At 38.3% G+C, this 23,897-nt stretch overlaps 2 protein-coding genes across 2 annotated transcripts; both read left to right on the top strand.

Moving 5' to 3' along the window:
• Positions 1 to 5,890: 5,890 nt before the first annotated feature.
• Positions 5,891 to 7,170, top strand: LOC120176992 (probable BOI-related E3 ubiquitin-protein ligase 3). Its single transcript, XM_039183260.1, has 2 exons — positions 5,891 to 6,356; positions 6,444 to 7,170. Exons 1-2 carry the CDS (start codon positions 6,093 to 6,095, stop codon positions 6,981 to 6,983), a joined length of 804 nt encoding a protein of 267 aa, XP_039039191.1. The 5' UTR covers positions 5,891 to 6,092; the 3' UTR covers positions 6,984 to 7,170.
• A 1,012-nt stretch (positions 7,171 to 8,182) lies between these two features.
• On the top strand, positions 8,183 to 23,665 carry LOC120177012 (probable CDP-diacylglycerol--inositol 3-phosphatidyltransferase 2; the record flags this gene model as incomplete). The annotated part of the gene is made up of 6 exons (XM_039183278.1): positions 8,183 to 8,219; positions 22,893 to 22,977; positions 23,059 to 23,108; positions 23,353 to 23,392; positions 23,465 to 23,508; positions 23,595 to 23,665. Coding segments are annotated over 6 exons (327 nt in total), but the record flags the coding sequence as incomplete, so codon positions are not given.
• Between the last annotated feature and the right edge of the window lie 232 nt (positions 23,666 to 23,897).

The raw sequence follows: 23,897 nt of genomic DNA, 5'->3' as shown, positions 1-23,897 counted from the left end.
TCTGCCGCTGCCTCTCTCTGTGTTGCCGCTGCTTCTCTCTCTGCTTCCGCTGCTGCTCTAGCTGCTTCCGCTGCTGCTCTCTCTGTTTCCCTTGCTTCATTTTCCGCTTTCAAGTTAGCCATTTGTTGATCCATCTCAGCCAACTTTTCTTTTAAACGACCAACTTCTAATTGGGAAGATCGAGACTGTGATGACATGTATTGTGATGAACTGGATCCAAAATATTTGGTGGGAGTAACGAATGATCCTTGACAGCGCACCCGACCATATCTTTCAGGACCCAAAACGTCATTAATAGCTTGGTTTTCAATGTCATCATCATTAACAATACCTTGACTCGAAGCAGTAGCATGATACTCTGCCCTTTTCTCCCTCAATTTTTCCTAATAATAAAGTGAATAATTAATTAAAATAAAAAATGTCATGGTACAAATATAAATAAAGTCAGGTAAATTTAAAACATCTACCCAATAAACGTACCATAATTTCTGCAGCGTCAGTAGTCATAGGAGTGCCATCCTTCTTCGTATGTGTCATGTCGAAGAGTTGGATTCGACCAACTTTAGAACCGGATGTATTTTCCTACAATGTACCATAATGTAATTACTATGAATTTATATTAATTTTAATTTTTTATAATGCATATTATTTAGGATACTGATCGTATTTTAGAGACATTTATTAAAAATCTACGTATACCGACACCGGAACGTATTTTGCCATATTTGGCTTCTGCCGGGTTCGGATATATTGCAACAATTATTGGCAGTTGCAAACTCAAACTTGTCTTAATTTTTGCATTGATTGAGAGGTGGAGGCCCGAGACACACACTTTTCACCTTCCATGTGGAGAGGCTACAATTACATTGGAGGATGTCTCTATGCATCTGGGGCTTCCCGTCGACAGAAATATGATGTGTGGTATGGCAGATGGTGATTGGCAGTCAATGTGCATTGGTTATCTTGGAGCTGCTCCGCTAGAGTTTAATGGAGGTAAAATAACTTTATCTTGGTTGAAAGCTAATTTTGAGGTTTTAAATGAAAATGCTTCAGATGATCAAGCAAAGGCATGTGCTCGGGCATATATTCTATGAATAATTGGAGGAATATTGATGTCCGACAAATCTCGCAACCAGGTGCATTGTATGTGGTTGCGACATCTGATCGATTTTGATGAAGCTGAAAGATATAGTTGGGGCGCTACAGTTTTGGCATTTCTCTTTAGAGAAATGTGTCGGGCGACGAATTATAAGAAAACTGCTATCGGTGGATGTCTCCAGCTTCTGCAATCATGGGCGTGGTTCCGCATGCCTTTCTTATGCTTGATCGTGAATGAACCATATGTATTCCCCTTATTGTTGAGGTAATTATCGAACTAAATTTCGATTTAAATATTTTTAATTAAATAGGGTGATATTTAGTTTATATTATATTTCATAGGTGGTCGATGAAAAGAAAGAACCATAGAAGTATACCTATTGGGTTATAGGAAATTCGTCTACTTATTGATACAAAAGCTGGGTCTGAGGTATGTTTTTACACCTGTTTAAATATTAATATTTTAATTTAAAATGCTACATATAATTAGAATATTTTATTTATTTGAATTGTATATTTATATTTCAGTTTCAATGGATACCTTATGTGAGCGATGAAGTGAAGGCTTGCATCCCACCCCACCTTGGTGGGTCATTAGAGGTTTGAATATCGGTTATACCTCTTATAGGTTATGCTATTATTGAGTGGCATCCAGTTGATCGCGTGCTTCGTCAGTATGGTTGTACGCAATATATTCCTGGAGCACCTAGGAATTTAGACGACGTGCATAACATAGATAGACGAGGAAAGAAATATGTTAACTGGGTGGTGAGACACAGAGATTGGATTGCGCTTTGGGAGAACCGGTATGCACAGTTGTCCCCTCGACAATATTATGCTGAAACTGGTCATATGGTTATGGATAACTATATGGACTGGTTTAATGAAAATGGGAAGCCGTTTCTACTTTCGACAGAAGCACGAGGGGTTAGCATTCCTAAGCGCCGAGAAAGACGTCAATCGTCTCATTATCATCGTCCCCCGACACATGGACGGAGAGAAGGTGCTACCGGTTCTGCATCAGTCCCACCACAACATCCTTATCCACCGATGCCACAATGGTACATGCCCAGCCCTCCACTTCAGATGCCATCTCCTCAGGGGTATATGCCAAGCCCACCAGTTCATATGTCATCTTCGCAGGGTTACATTCCTAGTCCGCCAGGTTACATGCCTAGCCCGCAGGGTTTTATACCATATGGAGGTGCATATACGGCTATGTTTAATGATCCAACATATGGTTCATATGCATCTTATTTGCCTAGTGGTGCTTCTCCTCAGACACCTCAATCTCCATCTGGATCACAGACATCGATGCCAATGTTTCCACAGTTTTCACAGTTCTCGGGGAGCGGTGGGATGGTTACTAGCACTCCTCCAGGGTCGTTATTTTATACAGGCCCTTCAGCGTCAGCTACGCCAAATGAAGAAAATACTGATGATGATGATATTGAAGATGAGGAGACTGAAGAACAAGTTCCACGAAGAAATCCTCCGCGAAATAGACAACTACCTCCATGTGGAACTCATTCGAGAAGATGACATCGGTGATCCAGTTGTATTTTAATGTTATTTAAATAGTTATATTTCAGAAATTTATGTAATTTGGTTATGTTATTTAAATGTTTCATGGTTGTTACTGCCAATTTTTTTAATGTTATTTTTTATTCAAATTTAACATTAAATGTTTAATTAATGTTTTTAAAATACAAATTATAGTATTCGAAATTTAAAATTAAAATACAAATAATATTATTCGAAATTTAAATTTAAAATATAAATTATAGTATTCAAAATTTAACATTAAATTCAACTTAATATTCCAATTGTATTCGAAATTAAAAGTTATATTCCAATTATAGTTCACAGTACTTAAATTGAAATTAAATTTATCCATACATATGATTTTTATCATTAACATATATATTAAAACATATACATTAAAATCAACTTATCACTTCACATTTATTCGTAAAAACATGTCGATGCTCATTCCATACAATTTCGATGTCACAATAAACTTATCACTTCACATTTATTCAATTTATCCATAACATTTTATCTAATTTATTCAAACTTCACATAACGTTTTAATTTAAGTTATGAACTTAAATTTATCTATATGTATTATTTTAACCTTAACTTGCTGAACTTCTAAAAGAAGTTAAATTTTTGATTATAATTTACCTGATTTCACCATCCATCTATAGTTCCCCAGGAACGCACTTTAAAGTCCCCTAAGGAATAATAGGTATTGACATGAATAGTTCCCGGGGGTATCGTTATGGTCATATGACAACAAACTTGGCTGAAGCAATAAATTCAACCTTAAAGGGGATGCGTCATTTACCAGTCACGACATTGGTCAAAACGACTTATTTTCGTTTGGGTCAACTCTTTGCAAAGCTCGGTGGACAAGCTCTTACTTGGATGTAAAACGGTCATATTTACCACCCAAGACTAGTAGCTGATTTACAGAAAAAAATGGATGCATCAAATGGGATGTTGGTTACAAATTTTTCTCGCACCCGTGAATTGTTTCGTGTAACCGAAATGCCATGTCCGTTGCAAGGGATTGAAGCTAACTCTTTCAGAGTTAATCTGCATGAGAGGTGGTGCGATTGTGGTTTCTTTCAAGCACTCAAATATCTATGCTCTCATGTCATTGCAGCTTGCTCACATTCGCATTTGGACTACAAAAATTATGTTGATCCCGTATACCAACTTTCACAAGTATTCAAGGTATATGAATTTGATTTTCTGCCCATAGGAAACGAAATAGACCCAGATGAGATTCAAACTTGGCTTACAATTGTACCAGATCCATTGCTATTGAGGGACTCAGGTTGTCCAAAATCTACTAGAATACATTGTGATATGGATATTCGGGAGAAGTCAACAGAACAAAAACGATGTGGGCATTGTAGAAACATCGGACACAATATAAAAAAATGTTCAGCTCTATTATCATCACATAACCGTTAACCCTTATGTAACCTAATATTCTATTTAAATGAATGTTTTTGTTTCTAATATTTAAATGTAATTGCATTTTCTATAATTTCTCAATGTATAATAATAATAACAGATTAAATGCGTAATTATACTAATTTTATTAACTTATGCATCAATATTTTGGTTAAATAATAATAACAGATGACTAGATTGATAATATTTAAATAATTAAGTGATAAAATTAATAGATCGATAATAAAAATAAAAAATAATAATATAATCATACGTGTAATATAATAATTTTATACATTTTTCATATAACTACAATAAAATAAAAACTAGTTTTCATCTGTTGTTCTATCCGATTAATGTGGATAATACACTCTACCTTTAACACACATTAAAAAAATACATTCGATAATTATTAAATTATAACTGAAACAATTTACATAATATATTACTAATTTATAATAACAATAAAAATAAAATTTTTATTATTAAAAATAATATAACGTGACAACTGAATCAACAAAATCCTGTGAAGACGCGTCTCCGGGGATGTGCCTTTCACACGTGGCATCCAATTTAACGTAAAATCAGGTAAAGCGCGTCCCCGGGGATGCGTCTTTCGCCACCTCAGCCAAAAAAGTGTCACTTCAGAAAATATAGATCAAACGATGTTAAAAAGAGAGATATTCGATTAAAGGATGTCAGTTTGATCAAATCGCCGAGGTTGTCCCTTAGAATCTTGCTGACATTGTACAGTTTTTGAGTTTGGGGTGACAGATATGTCGGGGGATAAAAAGTTGAAGATTCTCGATGCTAATCGATCCGTTCTTCTTTCTACATTTCCACGAACGATTTGTCTTCTGCCATTTATGTCAGTCTCAGATTCTCCCGATTTCAAATCACTCCTCTAAAGTCTAAACCTAGCTAATATAAACATGTAAAATATTTTACCAACTTGTGTTATATGATGTGATATGCTGATTCGATATGTTTTAATTCAATTGAGCCGATCAGCACAAACTCTTTGACAAAAAATCGAAGTCATGTCATAAAAATAGGACAAGTTACTAAAAAAATTGAATCTACTAAGTTTAAGAATTATTACATCAACCATCAAAGTAATTGTTAACTTCAACAATAATTGATTATACCAATACTATTGAGGAGATGCATGAATGTTAACCCTTCGTTTTGGTTGGCGTCAATGGGATAAAAATATTTCTAAAAATACCTCCAAATTTTGGATTCGTTATATAATCAAAAACAATATTCATATACCATATACACATACCACCGTCGTATAAGTGATATTTGAATTAAAAAACCTTAAAAGATGGTAATATTCATAATTTTTTACACTGTTTGTCTTTTTAAATGTACAAGGAAAGTTGTGGATCAATTATTTTCACGTGACAAGGCGAAGAACAATATAATAAACAATATTTTCCACGTGGGTTATAGGTAGAATAAAATAATAAAATAAAATGAATTTTGGAGTGCACTTATCTTGATAGATTATATTATTTAAATCCAGGTTCATTGGTCTACCTCAGTGGCGGCAAAGCCAAATAAGACTTTCGGTTACCTTCAAGTTATTTGGATTATTATTAAAAAAATAATTTGCATTTGAATTATTGATACAACAGGTGTTGTCATGAAACTAAAACCTGCATGTGTACGTCGATTACGTGGCATCTGCATTCCTATACGATCGTTATATATTATCCTATGCGCTCCTTCCTTGCTTTTTCATTTAATTGTAAATTAAAATCAAAATCCATTATGTGATCTCACCCTCCCCTCTCTCTTATAAATACACACCAACACCCTTCACCATCTTTTTGTTTTCATGTGTCCTTTTGAGTTCCTTTGATCCGAACTGCAAAAGCCCATCCCAGATTTCGATCTGATATATGGTCACAACAAAGAGACTTGCGGATTAAAAAGAAAAAAGATTGTTTCTTTTTGGTTCTTTTGAGGTGTTGTTTTGTTTTTGTTTGGTGGTTGAAGAAGAACGAATCAAGGGGAACATGGCTGTACAAGCGCAGCTGTATTCTGATAACTTCGGCTTTCCATTTTGCGGTTCTTTGGATTTGATCGATAATGGTTGTGGTGCCGGTGCCAGTTTCGGTTTAGGTGTTCATCAGTTATCGCACTTGCAGCAACTGCAACAACAGCAGCAGCAGTTTCAGTGTCTACAAAACCAGAAGCAGAGAAACCATGATCTTGAATCCATGGTGTTTAGCCAAAACATGGTTTCTCAAGTCGAGATTGATCAGTTCATCAAATTACAGGTTAGCAACGACGAAAAAGAAGAAGAAAATTTCAATCTTGGGATTTCTTTTCAATTGGGTTGTTAATTTTCGTTCTTTTGATTGTAGAATGAGAGGCTGAGATTGTTGCTGCAAGAGCAGAGAAGGCAGCAATTGGCTTTAATGGCGAAGAAGATGGAATCGAGGGCGTGTGTTTTACTCAACCAAAAAGACGAAGAGATTGCAGAGGCGAATAACAAAGCAATGGAGCTGCAGAATCTGTTGGGAAGACTCGAGATGGAGAGTCAAGCGTGGCAGAGAGTGGCGCAGGAGAATGAAGCTATGGTTCTGTCTCTGAACAACCGGCTCGAACAGCTACGGAAGCAAGCCTCTTGTCGGTTCAACATCAGCGTCGACGATGCAGAATCTTGCTGCGAATGCGTACAGGAGGAAAACAACAACACTGCTTCCCAAGCTGATCGAAGAAAAGAACACGACGAAGAAGAAAGAACAAATATGGTTTGCAAATGCTGCTATCGTCAAGGTTCGTGCGTGTTGTTCCTCCCGTGCAGGCACCTCTGTTCGTGCAAGGATTGCTCGGGCTTTCTTGATTCTTGCCCCGTTTGTAAAACAGCTAAGAAAGGTAGCATAGAGGCATTAGTTTCCTAGGCAGGACCAGAATTTTCCTGGAAAAAAAAGGGAAAGGGGAGATCCGATCTTGATGATGATGATGGATGAAAGCAAGCAAGCCATGTGGATGTTCATTAGTTTTTTTTGTTTGGTTGCGCCTTTTAGGTGGTACTGGCATATTAGACATTGTAATTAAACAAGAAGAAATAGAAAAATGAATTGAACAGACATTTACAGGGATCTGATCTTGAAATTATTGACTAGGTAGTGGCGCACTGGTTGCAATAATATATTACTCATTATGAGTCACCGACTGATCCTTTGATATTATTTAGGGCTATTATTTCTGGGTTTGGCAGTGACCGGTGAGAAAATTTCCAACGTTATGTCAGATATTTTAGAATCACAAGCTAATCTGTGTTTAATATGGTAATAGGATTCATTCTTTTTAATATGGTTATAGAATCACAAACTCTAACTTCACATCGTGTGACCATTAGTTTAGAATGCTGTACTTCACTGAGTTCTCCTATGGAAAAACTTGATTTTGCAGAAATAGGATGGGATGATGTTGCTCTAAGGACTGGTGAAGCTGACAGCATAAATGGAGCTGCCCTTATCCAATATCAGATAGCACCAAACTTTTTTAATTCTTACAAATTTATAAAACCTTATTCAATTTTTACAAATTCAATAAGAATCTTATATTTTAATTAAACATTTTCCATTTTTTTATTATAAATTTTCAGTTGTAACGTCCAAAGTTTGTGTCACACCATTTGGGATTGGTATAAAATTGTGGGCCAACTTTACTACAATTAATTGCTATATTTGCTGGAATCTCTTATTGTCTAATAAAGATTGCTATAATCAAAGAATAAATGAAGGATTGTTTGTGTATTTTACTCAAAAAGAAGAATCTTTTCCCAAGTGAGCCACGAATGAAAGAGCTCGAAGAACCGTATTTTATTAACTCCAAAGATTACAAGACAGTTATCAATTTATTCCACGAGCAAGTTTAAAGATTATTGTTTTCCCAACTGTGATTAAACAAAGATTAAAACTTTAAGAAGGAATAAGTTCAAAGGCTGTGAAAAATAACTATATTCGTCGAAACTTTGGCTGTAAAGGTAAGGGCTTTCACATTTCTCAGATTCATGTTTGTTTTTTTTCATAAACCCAAAAAACTTCAACTATTTGCTCTTCCAGATCCAATTTCTTCTTATTTAGGCTAATTGTTACTCTCCGTTTATCTTTACATTCCCAATATTATTGGTTCGTTCTTCTTCACTTTTGAATTCTTTAATGGTTTTTGAGTTTAAAAGCTTTTGTGGTTGTGTATGAAAAATTCCATCTTGGGTTCCGTAGACAAGTCATTTCTGTCACATATATATATATATATATATATTTATTCATTATTTATTTTCTTTTGTTTTGTAGGCCCAAGCCCGGTGTTTGTACAAAGAAGGGCAGTAGCCCGTGACCTGAACTGGTTAGGCTAGGGTTTGGGAAACCCTAGCTTCACACTTTGCTACACAGCGCCGCAAGCCTCCACCATGGAGAGTCCACACTTTCCACGCTTCCCTCGACTGAGTACACCGCCGATTTTCACGGCTCCCTCAACCACAACCAAGCAACTCGAGGATTAGTTCAAGTAGGACTCTGTTATAGCCTAAAAATAGGAGTAGATGAACACTATAAATATATTGTAATCCATACTGTTTTTGGGGGATTGATATACAAAAAATCACACGATTATACAGTGGAAATTTCATTCGAAGTACACGCAATACAAACAATTCTCATAGCCGAGATACGCAAAGAACGAACGTTTTAAGCATTTCTGCATAATTTCGAAGCAAAAGTAAGAATAAAAAGCTTACCTTTTTGATTTATTTGGTTTGCATGTGGCTCGTTTTTTTTCTATTCTCTTCGTTTTGACTCGAATAAGGCCAAACGCCGATGACCAAAGGGGGACGGGTTTCGAAACTTCGAACCCAAGTCTAACCCCGAGACGTACGTTTTAAAAAAAGGTTTCGATTTTTAAAAAAGAGGGGTGAAAAAGCTTTTAGATTTTTTTTAAAAAAAAAGGATTTTCGCCGGCATCGTTCAACGGCCGGCATCGTTCAACGGCGGCCAACGAGGCGGCGCGCGATGTCCGATTTCTGGGTTCGCTGGAACCACCACCGTGTTCTTCATTCCTGAAGAACAATGAAGAGAATTTTCGAAATGGGAGGGGGGTTTGTTTCAAATGAAAAACATGAAAGGATTTTTAGCTTATTATTGAGTTATATACTAGACCCATAACACCCGAACCGACCCGTGCGACCCGACCCAGGGAGTATGACCCGCGTGTTTCTGAGTTTAAATGAGGTTAATCCCACTTTTGGTCCCATGTTCGCAGGCTTATGTTTTACCCCTAATTCGAATTCAAACCCGATTTTCTTCTAATTTGGCCCTCTATTTCACACTTTTTTTAATCCTTCGATGGTAATTGCTATATCTTTTTTACTCTATTTTGTATTATTATTATATTTTTTCCTTTTTCCTAATATTTAATCATATATATGTGCGCATGTATATATGTTTATTATTATTTATTATTGTATGTATATTTATTTTCATTTATTCGTTTTATTTAATACTACATTTGATATTTACGTATATATATTCTTTGTGTTTTTAATTACCATTTTATATGTACATGTTTAATTTTTTTTCCTTTCCTTTATTTATTTCATATGTTTATTTTATTTATTACTATTATATATATATATATGTATCTTTTTCCTATTGTTTATATCTTTATTATTGTTATTACCATCATATATATTATTTTTATATTCTATATTTTTTCTCCTCATTTCATTTATTTTCCATTTTACCTTAGGTGTTTTATTTGCATTTTTTTCTATCTAATATATTTCTTGATCTTTTAAGGGAAATTAAAGTAATTTAAGGTAAGTGATTTGGATCACTATTTTACCTCTTAATTTAAATTTACATTTTTCTTAACTAAAGACAACTGGAAATTATGTAGTACCGAAAAGGCAGTTCAAGGGTGCTAACCCTTCCTTGACTGTAACCGACTCCCGAATCTGACATATTTATGGTAAAACGCAGATCAGGAAAGATGGTATCCGACCCACCTAAATTCGTTTTAAAGTGGTCGGTGGCGAATCTAACCCAATTATTTCAAGTCAAAGCCCAATTCCGGGTCCAACTGAAAGACAGTGTGTTCAGCTCCTTTAAGTCTGGATTCACAACCACTTCTGGGAGACTAACGGGGTTGCTTATCGCCGATTTAGCACCACTTATTCACCTTTGGGAGAATTCATCACTAGGAAGTGGCATGAAGGTGTTTCAAAAGAAAAGTGGATGAAAGTCTTTATACATCTTCAAGATCGAGATATTACTTGGAGAGCCCATTGGTTGTTCCTCGGTGACGTTATTTTTCGGTGTGGGGATTCTGATACTATGACCTTACTCGAACTTTGGGGTGTAGTTGGGTATACTATGTTGTTAGCACTTAGAAAGTATGGGGCATGTCAGTTTGTCCCCGTAATATACAGACTAATTAAATCAGAGTTTGTGTATAGCGGTGACAGTTATAAGAAGATGATCAAGGAAGCATCTGAGTCATGGAAGAAAGTATTTCGAATGGATGTCGTTGCTGCCAGAGACATGCTTACTCCGGATTATGTGGAGTGGCGACGATTGAGAAAGAATGATAACGTCCCGGTGCCAGACTGTGAAGATACTCGAACTATGGAAGAACATCTCAGGCATGTCCCTTCCGGACTTGAGATAGCCAAGGCAGAGTTTGAAGATGTGAATAACGAGCTGAAGCAGAGAATTAAGGAACTTGAAGTCGAACGTTATCAATGGAAGCTCGATGCCGACTCACAGAAAGATAAAGTAGACAAAATGAAAAGGGAACAGAAAAGAGTCAGTTTTGAGCTCGAAGAGTTAAGAAAAGGCTATCAAGATAAAGTCAAGGATAACTCCAAGTTAAAAGTAACCTCTGAATACTGGAAAGACGAAGCTCACAGTCTGAAAAGGAAATTCGAGGGGCCCGATGAAAGATCTTGGAAGGAACAACTGAAGACTGCTCAAAGGCACTTGGCAGACAGTCAACATCAGAACCAACGCTTGAGAATCTGGGTGGCGGACTTAGAGAAACAACATGAAAAGGATGGCAAGACAATAGCTGAGTTAGAATTTGTCGTAGATGGGTTCAAAAGGCAAGCGAACGAGCTTCAGATAGTGCCATTTGATGGAGGTTTACAGTGGCATTTCCGTTGGGAGCAAGCACAACGAAGAGTAAGGGCCAGAGACGCAACCATCCGAGATTTCCTAGAACAAGTACAGAAGGCGGCTCGTCATCTTCACGGCCTGGCAAGGGAAGCAGGAGTGGTTCGACAAGGCATTCAACCAGTGACAGATGAAGGCAGAAGACTTGTCAACCTACTTGAAGCCGTTATGGGTCTAGAGGATTTAGTCCGAATGTACCTTTAATTTGTTTTTATGTCTCTTAAAAGATAAAACATTTTTGTCTGAATAAGGATTGTTTATAATAATGGACACTTTTCTGGATCAATGCCTCCAAATTTCATATATCATGCATTGCGTTTTTTGCATTTTATATTTCATGTTTGTTTTATTTTATATTTTTCATGTTTTTACATTCGTATTAACTAACAGAACATGTCTCAGACACCAAGCGTACCACCGCAAGCATTAGATTCGCATCACCCTCACAACACTCATGTAAAAAAGAAACAAATGGATGCCAGAATCGAGAAGATTGAGGAGAACATGGCAAGACTGAAGAGAGAATTGGAGGATAAAATGGCTCAGAACAGTCAACGTACCATGGAGTCCATTAAGAAAAGCACGGAGTCCCTAGTCGACCAGATCGTAGCTAGGTTATCTGGTTTACAACAATAGACAAATATACCCAGAGAAGGTGCATCTGAGGGGATAACCATACCACCAACCCCACAAGTGGTTGTCTCATCCGGGACCTTACCCGGACTGAAAGGTGACTCATCCGCCGCCAAAGGGAAAGCTGCATCAGCGGCAAATTTACAGACTTCTGCGGTAAAACCTGACAGTCATCCGGACGACTGCCCTATCCCGGATTTTGACGAAGAGGATAAGGCAAGGAAGATAGAAGAAAAGATCAGGATGTTAGAAGACCAAATGAAGATGGTCCAAGGAGACCATGATTATTATGGTGTGGATTCAATGGAACTAAGTTTGGTTCCCGATTTGGTGCTTCCACCAAAATTTAAAATTCCTGAGTTTGAAAAGTTCGACGGGAATAGCTTCCCTTCAACCCATATCACTATGTTCTGTCGGAAGATGACATGATACGAGGGAAATGACCAACTCTTGATCCATTGCTTTCAGGAGAGCCTGTCTGGTTCAGCTATCCGGTGATACAACCAGCTTAGCCGAACTCATATCAAGACGTTGAAAGACTTAGCCAAGTCTTTCTTAGAGCAATACAAGCATATCAATGATATGAGACCAGACTGAGTTATGCTGTAAAGCCTTGAGAAGAAGCATAACGAGAGTTTCCGACAGTACGCACATAGGTAGAGGGATTTATCTGTGCAAGTTCATCCACCCTTGGATGAAAAGGAAACTAGAAAGTTGTTTGTACAGACCCTGAAGGCGCCTTACTTCGGGCATTTGGTAGCAATCACGTCGGGAAGTTTCTCAGATTTAGTCATAGCTGGTGAGATGGTTGAATTGGCCATAAAACAAGGAAAGATTGAAGGAGGTGACTCTAGTAGAAAACCTCCCGTGAAGAACAAGGACCGCGAGATCAACAATGTCAACACCTACAACGCTAGCAAAGGTGTTACGATCTCAAATCCAAAATCAACTGCAGCTGTACCATCTGGTACTCCTAGCCAATCTCAGAGAGAACCAAGGAGAAAAAAGGAAAGAGAGCAGTTCGATCCCATTCCTATGAGCTATAAAGAGTTATATCAACAACTCTTCGATACTCACGCAGTATCACCCTACCCAATGGATCCGATAATGCCCCCATATCCAAAATGATTTGACGAGAACGCCCACTGTGAATATCATGGAGGCGTGCAGGGGCATTCAATTGAAAACTATCTCGTCTTTAAGAGACTGGTACAACGAATGCGGAATAAAAATTGGATTCATTTCAACTCTGAAGCACCGAACGTCGCCCAGAATCCCTTGCCTAATCATCCAGAGACCGGGATCAACGCGATCACCACAGAGAATGGCAAGAGAGTCAAAACTTGTGTTTCAAAAGTTAAAGCTCCTTTAGCTTGGGTATGGAGCCAAATGGTAAAGGTGGGGCTTCTTACACCCCATTCACGGGAAACAATGATAGGAGATGGTAACTATTGTTGTTACCACAATGAAGAGGGGCATCATGTGCAAGAATGCCCAGAGTTCATATCGTTAGTCCAGCTCATGATGGACTAGAAATAGCTGAAATTTTACGAGAAAATTCAAGATTCTTCAGAAGAAGATGTCTGCGCTACCGAAGAATCATCTGACAAGAGGTATGGCAGGGGTGGTCCTCTGATAATTACCACTAAAGCGAAGACGACAACAACAACACAAGCCAGGGTGGTGATCACAGCACCTCGACCTTTTCAATACAAGGACAATCGACAAGTGCCATGGAAGTACGAATGCCAAGTGAGTACTTTTAAAGGATGTGATGGCAAAGTGGGACAAAGACCACTTGAGCCATTCAAAGAAGATGTGTTAGCTGTCAACGAACCTATAAAGGAGGAAGAAGCTAAATAGTTCCTCAAGATCTTGAAGCACAGTGAATACAACATTGTAGAACAGCTCCACAGTTTACCTACGCGTACTTCAATGTTAGCGCTATTTTTGAACTCGGAGGCACACCGAGAAGCACTGTTGAGAGTCTTAAATCAAACGTTCGTGACACAAGACATACCAGTCAGCAAGATGGATCGACTGGTAAACAATATTCAAGCTGATAATCTCATCTCATTCTCAGATGATGAGATTCCATCCGGAGGAAGAGGCCGAACTAAGGCATTACACATCACTACCTATTGTAAGGGGCATGCCTTACCGAGTGTGTTGATCGATAACGGCTCAGCCCTGAACGTGATGCCTTCGGTGACATTGAAGAGGCTGCCAATAGATACATCTCATATGAGAGCCTGTCAGAACGTGGTCCGAGCATTTGATGGGACCAAGATAGAGGTTATTGGCAAGATCGAAGTACCGTTGACCATCGGACCTGCCACCTATGACGTCGAATTCCTTGTGATGGATATCATACCGTCCTTTAGCTGTCTTTTGGGAAGGTCATGGATTCATCAAGCGGGTGCAGTACCCTCCATGCTGTATCAAAAAGTTAAATTTTTTTATCGATGGGGCCTTGGTAATTATTAACGCTGAAGAAGATATCGTGGCAAGTGTGACCACAGAGGCCCCATACATCGAAGTAGACGAGGAAGCGGTGGAGTGCTCATTCCGCTCCTTGGAATTTGTGAATGCCACATTCGTGGCAGAGGGAAAGAAGATTCCTAAACATCGACTCTCAAAATGCACAAAGATGGAGATCAAATAAACCTTAGGCCGAGGTACTAAAAGCGGAAGAGGGTTTGGGAAATATTTGCAAGGAATGATTAGTCCAGTCCTTCCTATTTCAAAATTAGACCAGTTTGGGCTCGGTTTTCCACCCAGTTATCATGAAAAGAGGAAGGAAGTCCAGAAAAACCGGGAAAGGAGATTATCAAGATTGATTGGAAATGAACCCCAATGGAAGCCTATGACGTTCCCGCCTCTTTACAAAACATTCAAGTCAGGAGGTTATGTGTTTGAAACCATCATATCCGAGTTAGAAGCAACTCTGGAAGATCCGGATATCAATGTTGTGACCGCAGAAGATGTTGACAACGGAGATAGATCCGGGATATGCCCTCTGCCACCTGGGTTCGTGCCTAACAGTTGGTCGGTGGAAGAACTAACTGTGGTTTACAAGAGTATTTCAGAGTAATATTCGAACTACCCCTATTTGCCTATACCCGGGGCAATAGGTGATTTTTTGTAAGGGTGAATAAACATTTGGTTTAATTTCAATAAAGGATGCATTTTTTTATCCATGGCAAACAAATTTTCTTTTATTTCTTTTTGAATTCATTATCTATTTTCTTCATTTCAGCAATTCATTTCCATTTCTCTTTCAAATTTAATTTTTTGACTGTTTCGTGTGGGATATTTCCTCTCACACACACATACCTTCTTTGTTCCTTCAAGACCCTAGATAACGATAATGTAGGCACTGATGATCTTGATCCGAAAGTGGATTTTGAATCAGCCATTTACCTCGGGGAATTTGATGAATGCGACACTGAAGAGGAGTGTAACTTGCCTACCGAAATGTTGAGGATGGTAGAAAGAGAAGAGAAGAAAATTCTACCACATGAGGAAGCGATAGAAATCTTGAATTTGGGCACTGAAGATGACAGAAAAGAGGTTAAAATCGACACAACTCTCTCGGCTGAAGCAAGACAAAACCTAATAGTCTTGCTTCATGAGTATAGAGATGTGTTTGCCTGGTCATATCAGGACATGCCGGGACTAGGCACATATATGATAGTTCATAAACTGCCAATTAAGCCAGAATGCAAACTCGTGCAACAGAAACTAAGAAGGATGCGACCAGAAATGCTCCTTAAGATCAAAGAAGAAGTCAAGAAGCAATTTGATGCTGGTTTTTTTCAAGTGGTCAAGTATCCGGAGTGGGTGGCCAACATAGTGCCAGTTCCGAAAAAGGACGGGAAGGTTCGCATGTGCGTCGATTACCGTGATCTTAACAAGGCAAGCCCTAAAGATAATTTTCCTCTACCTCACATTGACACGTTGGTAGACAATAAAGCCGAGAATGCTTTCTTTTCGTTCATGGATGGATTTTCGGGATATAACCAGATCAAGATGCATCCTGAAGACATGGAGAATACCACGTTCGTCACAATGTGGGGAACCTTCTATTACAAGGTGATACCCTTCGGACTAAAGAATACTGGGGAAACATATCAAAGAGCTATGGTAACCCTGTTCTACGACATGATGCATAAAGAGATAGAAGTTTATGTCGACGACATGATTATCAAGGCACAAACCGAGAATGAACATGTCGAGAATCTGAGAAAGCTCTTCCAGAGGTTGAGGAAGTTCCAGCTACGACTGAACCCTAGCAAGTGTACCCTCGGGGTGAAATCCGAGAAACTGTTAGGCTTCGTGGTCAGCAGAAAAAGCATTGAGGTTGATCATGACAAAGTTAAGGCTATCCAGAACCTACCTCCACCTCGAACACAAAAAGAGGTCTGAGGTTTTCTAGGTAGACTGAATTACATAGCTCGGTTCATATCTCAATTAACCGATAAGTATGACCCAATCTTCCGTCTTCTCCGAAAGAACAATCCAGGAGTATGAGATGAAAAGTGTCAGATTGCATTCGAGAAAGTATAGGAGTATTTGTCTCACTCTCCTATCCTGAAGTCCCCTATTCCGGGAAAACCTCTATTCTTGTATCTCTCCATATTCGAGAACTCCATGGGGTGTGTCCTAGGACAACACGATGAATCCGAGAAGAAGGAAATAACCATCTACTATTTAAGCAAGAAGTTCACCAATTGCGAGGTCAGATATCCTCCTATCGAGAAGGTCTGATGTGCTTTAGTCTGGGAAACAAAAAGACTCTGACAATACATGTTGTACCACACTACTTGGATGATTTCCAAGTTAGATCCCTTGAAGTACATGATGGGTGTACCTGCTCTGTCTGGAAGGTTAGCCCGATGGCAGATGCTCTTGTCTGAATTTGACATCGAGTACGTGAGCCAGAAAGCAGTCAAAGGGAATGTCATATCGGAGTTCTTGGCAAGTAGAACCAATGAGAGTTACGAGCCTTTGGACTTTGACTTCCCAGACGAAGAATTGATGGCTATATCTTTAGAAGAAGCAAGTACTTCAATGGACAGTTCCTGGAAAATGCATTTCGATAGTGCATCAAATGCATTAGGACATGGCATCGGGGCAATCTTGATCTCTCTAGAGGGGAATCACTACCCGTTTACCAGTAGACTAAACTTCGATTTCACCAATAACATGGCAGAGTATGAAGCATGTGTATTGGGAATCCGAGTTACACTGAGGCAAAGCATAAATCCCTTGCGGTTATACGGGGATTCAGCGTTAGTAATCTATCAGCTTTGCGGGGAGTGGGAAACCAAGGATACAAAGTTGATGGAATATCGGAGGCTAATACTAGATTTGCTTGAAGAATTTAATGAAGTCACCTTCCACTATGTGCCTAGAGAAGAAAATCAAATGGTTGATGCTTTAGCTACGTTGACAGCCGTATTCAAGGCTAGCAGGGAGTCAAGGCTAGCGGGGAGTCTGAAATGATGTTAATCAACATGCAGTCATATGAGTACCCGGCTCATTGTTACCAAATTGAAGAAATAAAAGGCACTAAGCCTTGGTACTATGACATTCTGCAGTATATTAAGCATCGGAGTTATCCAGAAGAAGCCACCGAAACCGAAAAGAGAACCCTTAGAAGAATGGCAGCTGGATACGTCCTTAATGGAGATGTCTTATATAATAAGAGCCATAATCAAGTCTTGTTAAGGTACGTCGATGCTGAAGAGGCAAAAATGATAGTGGAAGAAGTACATGATGGAGTTTGTGGAGCACATGCAAATGGACATATGATGTCAAGACAAATAATGAGATGCAGATATTTTTGGTCCACACTGGAAAGCGATTGAATCAAATACGCTAGAAGATGTCATAAATGTCAGATTTATGGAGATAAAACAATGTTCCACCTCATCCACTTTATGTAATGACGTCACCATGGCCTTTCTCTGTGTGGGGCATGGACGTTATCGGGAAAATTCATCCGAAGGCTTCAAATGACCACCGTTTCATCCTTGTAGCCATCGATTACTTCATAAAATGGGTAGAAGCTGCATCGTATGACAGTGTCACTCAGTCTACTATTTGCAAGTTTCTGAAGAAAGAGATTATATGTCGGTATGGTCTATCTGAGAGGATCATTACCGATAACGCTACAAACTTGAACAACAAAATGATGAATGCTGCTAGTGAGCAGTTCAATATAAAGCATCACAATTCTACTGCTTACAGACCAAAGATGAACGGAGCAGTAGAAGCAGCAAACAAAAACATTAAGAAGATAGTGGAGAAAATGACTGAAACTTACAAAGACTGGCATGAGAAGTTGCCTTTTGCTTTGTTTGCTTATCGAACCTCAGTACGAACCTCAACTGGGGCAACTCTATTTTCACTAGCTTATGGAATGAAAGCAGTGCTACCCATTGAAGTAGAGATTCCTTCACTTCGGGTCTTGACAGAAGTCAAATTGGATGATGCAGAATGGGTACAATCTAGGTATGATCAACTTAATCTGATAGATGAAAAGAGACTGAAAGCCATTCATCATGGTCAAATCTATCAGAAACGAATGATCCGAGCACATAATAAAAAGGTATGCCCGAGAATATTCTGCAAAGAAGATTTGGTACTAAAAAGAATTTGGCCAGTCCAGAAAGATTTTCGAGGAAAATGGACGCCAAATTGGGAAGGACCTTATGTCGTGAAAAAAGCTTTCTCTGGAGGAGCCCTTGTCCTGGCTGAAATGGACGGACCTGAACTGCCACATTCCATCAACTCGGATGCAGTCAAAAAGTACTTCGCTTAGGATGAAAACCCGAGAAAAAAAAGAGAAAAAAAAGGAAAAAACAAAAAAGAGAAAAACGTTTAGGGTGAAAACCCGAAAGGGTGCCCTAAATTGAAAAAAAAAAAAACAACAAAAGAAAAAAAAAAGAAAATAGGATGGGTTCAAGATGAAAACCCGCAAAGGGCGTCTTGCAACCAAGGATGAGTCCAAGTTGAAAACTCGAAAGGGAGATTTGGACATCAAGAAATCCCGATAATAGAAGCATCCCGACATCTGAAGCTTCTGCAAACTCAACAAGTCGGAGAAAGGTTGCACACTCCATAACGTTATTGTATTTTCAAATATCCATTGGCAAAAGCTGTGTTCAAAGTCAAATGATGGCTTTCCAGCTCAGAAGTGCCCACATTATCGAGATCTAAGACATTCATTTCATACTTAATCATGTATTCATTTTCTAGAATGTTTGTCATGTATTATTTGTTATTCTTTCCCAAGAATAAAAGACAATCTTTTTCTCTAAACCAATTCCTTTTGAGCATCTTGGATTGAGCTTAAACTTAATGATTTGTTTACTTATGCAAAAGATAGTCGCATATTACTGTACAAAGATTCATTGAAAAGTACAGGTACTCGGAAGCCGATCAAGGCTCAGGCACATACTTGGGATGGTCAGGAAGCATTTCTCAAATCAAAAAATAGAATGTGCACATCAGATTTGAACATTTGAAGAATTCGAGGTCAGGGATCAGAACTTAAAGATTCTAGAATCAAGATCCCAGAAAAGCAACCGGAGATCGAGATTTCTCTCATGAGCCCAAAAATAACATATGTTGCATATGCATTTTAGGCATACCTAAGAGCATTGCATTCATCTCATCACATATATGCATGACATTTTCAGGTTTTAGCTAGAGTCAATTTCAACTTCGCAGCGAAGGATATTGAGCTCAAAGCTACACAATAAGCTTGAGAGTAGATTTCAACTTCATGACGAAGGGTATCTAGCTCGAAGCCAAACTTCACAATAAAGGGGTCTCCACGGTTTCAACTTCACGGCGAAGGGAATTGTGTCCACCCGCAACATACAATACTTGGATTTCAACTTCACGACGAAGGATATTCAAGTCAAGGCTCAACTTCATGACGAAGCGACCATCCACGATTTCAACTCCATGACGGAGGATATCGTGCCATTTGAGGCTCAACTTCACGAAGAAGGGGCTTCCCAACTTCAGAGCCAATTTCAACTTCACAGCGAAGGATATTGGACTCAAGACAGCACAAGCTCAACTTCACGGCGAAGGGGCAGCTGACTGTCAACAAATAATTTCCCAACTTCAGAGCCAATTTCAACTTCATAGCGAAGGATATTGGACTCAAGACAGCACAAGATCAACTTCACGGCGAAGGGGCGGCTGACTGTCAACAAATAATTTCCCAACTTCAGAGCCAATTTCAACTTCACAACGAAGGATATTGGACTCAAGACAGCACAAGCTCAACTTCACGGTGAAGGGGCGCCTGACTGTCAACAAATAATTTCCCAGTTCTAGAACCAATTTCAACTTCACGGCGGAGGATATTGGACTCAGAGCAATACAACTTACTTGGATTTCAACTTCACAACGAAGGACATCCAATTACCAGGCTCAACTTCACGACGAAGGGGCCACCCGCAGTTTCAACTTCACGACGAAGGGAATCGTGCACACAAGTAGCATCCATCTCTAGATTGGATTTCAACTTCGTGACGAAGGATATCCAACTCAAAGGTGGAGTGTCTGTCAATAAACTTTCCAGTTTCAGAGTCGATTTCAACTTCACAGTGAAGGATATTGACCTCGAAACAACGCAACTTACATTGGATTTCAACTTCACGACGAAGGATATCCAATACCCAGGCTCAACTTCACGACGAAGAGGCCCTATACGATTCCAACTTCACAAATAGATTGACCCAACTTCACGACGAAGGAGTCATCTGCAACACATCAACACCGAAGTCTTCAGGACAAGTTTCACCTTCACAACGAAGTATCTTGAGCCAGAGGACGATCCCGGAGTCACTTGCCAAAAGCTTTGAGTTCGATTTCAACTTCACAACGAATGATATCGTACTCAGAATTTTCCAGTTTTGACTCAACCTCATGACGAGGGGTCATTTCGTGATTGACAAACCAGTTTCCATATCGGATTTCAAATCTACGACAGAGGATATTCGATATGACCGAAATTTGTGTCTTTTAATCTTTGCTCTATTTTTGTTACACGATAATGAGCAAAGAGGGGCAGCTGTAGACACGTCATTTCTGTCACATATATTTTACATATATATATATATATATATTCATTATTTATTTTTCTTTTGTTTTGTAGGCCCAAGCCCGGTGTTTGTACAAAGAAGGGCAGTAGCCCGTGACCTGAACTGGTTAGGCTAGGGTTTGAGAAACCCTAGCTTCACACTTTGCTCCCCAGCGCCACAAGCCTCCACCATGGAGAGTCCACACTTTCCACGCTTCCCTCGACTGAGTCCACCGCCGATTTTCACGGCTCCATAACCAAGCAACTCGAGGATTAGTTCAAGTAGGACTCTGTTATAGCCTAAAAATAAGAGTAGATGAACACTATAAATATATTAATCCATACTGTTTTTGGGGATTGATATACAAAAAATCACACGATTATACAGTGGAAATTTCATTCAAAGTACACGCAATACAAACAATTCTCATAGCCGAGATACGCAAAGAACGAACGTTTTAAGCATTTATGCATAATTTCGAAGCAAAAGTAAGAATAAAAAGCTTACCTTTTTTATTTATTTGGCTTGCATGTGGCTCGTTTTCTTTATATTCTCTTCCTTTTGACTCGAACAAGGCCAAACGCCGATGACCAAAGGGGGACGGGTTTCGAAACTTCGAACCCAGGTCTAGCCTCGAGGCATACGTTTTAAAAAAAGGTTTCAATTTTTAAAAAAGAGGGGTGAAAAAGCTTTTAGATTTTTTAAAAAAAAGGCGAGGCGGCGCGCGGTGTCTTATTTATGGGTTCGCTGGAACCACCACCGTGTTCTTTATTCATGAAGAACAATGGAGAGAATTTTCGAAAGGGGGGGGGGGTTGTTTCAAATGAAAAACATGAAAGGTTTTTTAGCTAATTATTGAGTTATATACTAGACCCATAACACCCGAACCGACCCGTGCGACCTGACCCAGGGAGTGTGACCAGCGTGTTTCTGAGTTTAAATGGGGTTAATCCCACTTTTGGTCCCTTCTTGTTCGTAGGCTTATGTTTTACCCCCTAATTCGAATTCAAACCCCGATTTTCTTCTAATTTAGCCCTCTATTTCACACTTTTTTTTATTTAATCCTTCGTTGGTAATTGCTTTATCTTTTTACTCTATTTTGTATTATTATTATATATTTTTCCTTTTTCCTAATATTTAATCATATATATGTGCGCATGTATATATGTTTATTATTATTTATTATTGTATGTATATTTATTTTCATTTATTCGTTTTATTTAATACTACATTTGATATTTACGTATATATATTCTTTGTGTTTTTAATTACCATTTTATATGTACATGTTTAATTTTTTTTCCTTTCCTTTATTTATTTCATATGTTTATTTTATTTATTACTATATATATATATATATATATATATATATATGTATCTTTTTCCTATTGTTTATATCTTTATTATTGTTATTACCATCATATATATTATTTTTATATTCTATATTTTTTCTCCTCATTTCATTTATTTTCCATTTTACCTTAGGTGTTTTATTTGCATTTTTTTTCTATCTAATATATTTCTTGATCTTTTAAGGGCAATTAAAGTAATCTAAGGTAAGTGATTTGGATCACTATTTTACCTCTTAATTTAAATTTACATATTTCTTAACTAAAGACAACTGGAAATTATGTAGTATCGAAAGGGCAGTTCAAGGGTGCTAACCCTTCCTTGACTGTAACCGACTCCCGAATCCGACATATTTCTGGTAAAACGCAGATCAGGTAAGATGGTATCTGACCCACCTAAATTCGTTTTAAAGTGGTCGGTGGCTACTCTAACCCAATTATTTCAAGTCAAAGCCCAATTTCGGGTCCAACTGAAAGACGGTTACGACATGTTCTTTGGATTTTTGATTTTATAAAAAAAGTTTTTCATTTTGTGATTGTAGGATATTTAAGAATTCTGTTGAATTGCAATGCTTTTGCCATATGCTTTTCCAGCAAAAGACTTTTTTCTGCTCTCTATTTTCTAAGGTGAGAATTGCATCAACATTGTACGCTTTGTCTGCTTTCGAGAAATGATAGACTTGAATATGATTAAATTTGGGATTGCAACTTTGTTTGTGATGCTGTGGATGGTTGGTGTGCTCGCAAATTCAACCAAGGTATGGTTTTTAATCTTTAAAAGTTCTGAATGTATTCCAAGTAATAATGTAAAGATGGCATATGTGTAATCTAAATTTAGGATAAAATATAGCACATAGAGGAATTTAGTTACCAAGTTTTCATTCTTTGTGGGATGTTAAAAGGAAGGAATGTATGCCCCGTTGATACGGCATCTCAAAGATACAAAATATGATTTATTATTATTATTATTATTTTATAAAAAGATATGCTTTTTCTTCTCAGCTTCGACATTTGGAGCTGTTCTGGACATGGTAACAGACAGGTACACTATCTCTATCTGTGATAGACATTGAGCTTTCGGGATACTTTACAGCTTCTCGATTCTGTAATTCAGGATTAGCACTGCTTGTCTACTGGTTATACTTTCTCAAGTGTATAGGTAAGTTCTTCCATTCCATTCGTTTGTGTTTATATTTCCAAATTGATATACTTGCATCCCACTATATCTGTCACGTTTCTATGGGGGCCTAGCTTGGTTTTCTCGTCTCTGCTAGCCATGGATATTGCTAGCCACTGGCTGCAGATTTACAGGTAGCTCCTTTTCCTTGAAACACATTTCATTCCGTATTTTTATAGAACTCGGGTACGTCTTTCTTTGTTAACTTCTGAAGCTTCTTTTATGCCCATAGCTCCAATAACAAGCAATGTAAAGCCCACCACCCTTGTACACCAAGTCCGGATAATTTCAATGTGGAGGCGATCCTTGAGAATTAGAAATAGCATACCAAAAATAACCTGACCAGCATCATGGCCACAACCCCATAGAG

Source organism: Hibiscus syriacus, unplaced genomic scaffold (genome assembly GCF_006381635.1).
Source record: "Hibiscus syriacus cultivar Baekdansim isolate YM2019G1 unplaced genomic scaffold, ASM638163v2 tig00112276_pilon, whole genome shotgun sequence".
Taxonomy (NCBI): Eukaryota; Viridiplantae; Streptophyta; class Magnoliopsida; order Malvales; family Malvaceae; genus Hibiscus; species Hibiscus syriacus.
The sequence above is the reverse complement of the archived record's forward strand: the minus strand, read 5'-3'. Positions and strand labels throughout refer to the sequence as shown.

Bases quoted from the DNA above. Each gene is read 5' to 3' on its own strand.
- LOC120176992 (XM_039183260.1), top strand. From the start codon at position 6,093: ATGGCTGTACAAGCGCAGCTGTATTCTGATAACTTCGGCTTTCCATTT. The intron at 6,357-6,443 runs GTTAGCAACGAC...TTTTGATTGTAG, and splicing joins ATCAGTTCATCAAATTACAG to AATGAGAGGCTGAGATTGTT.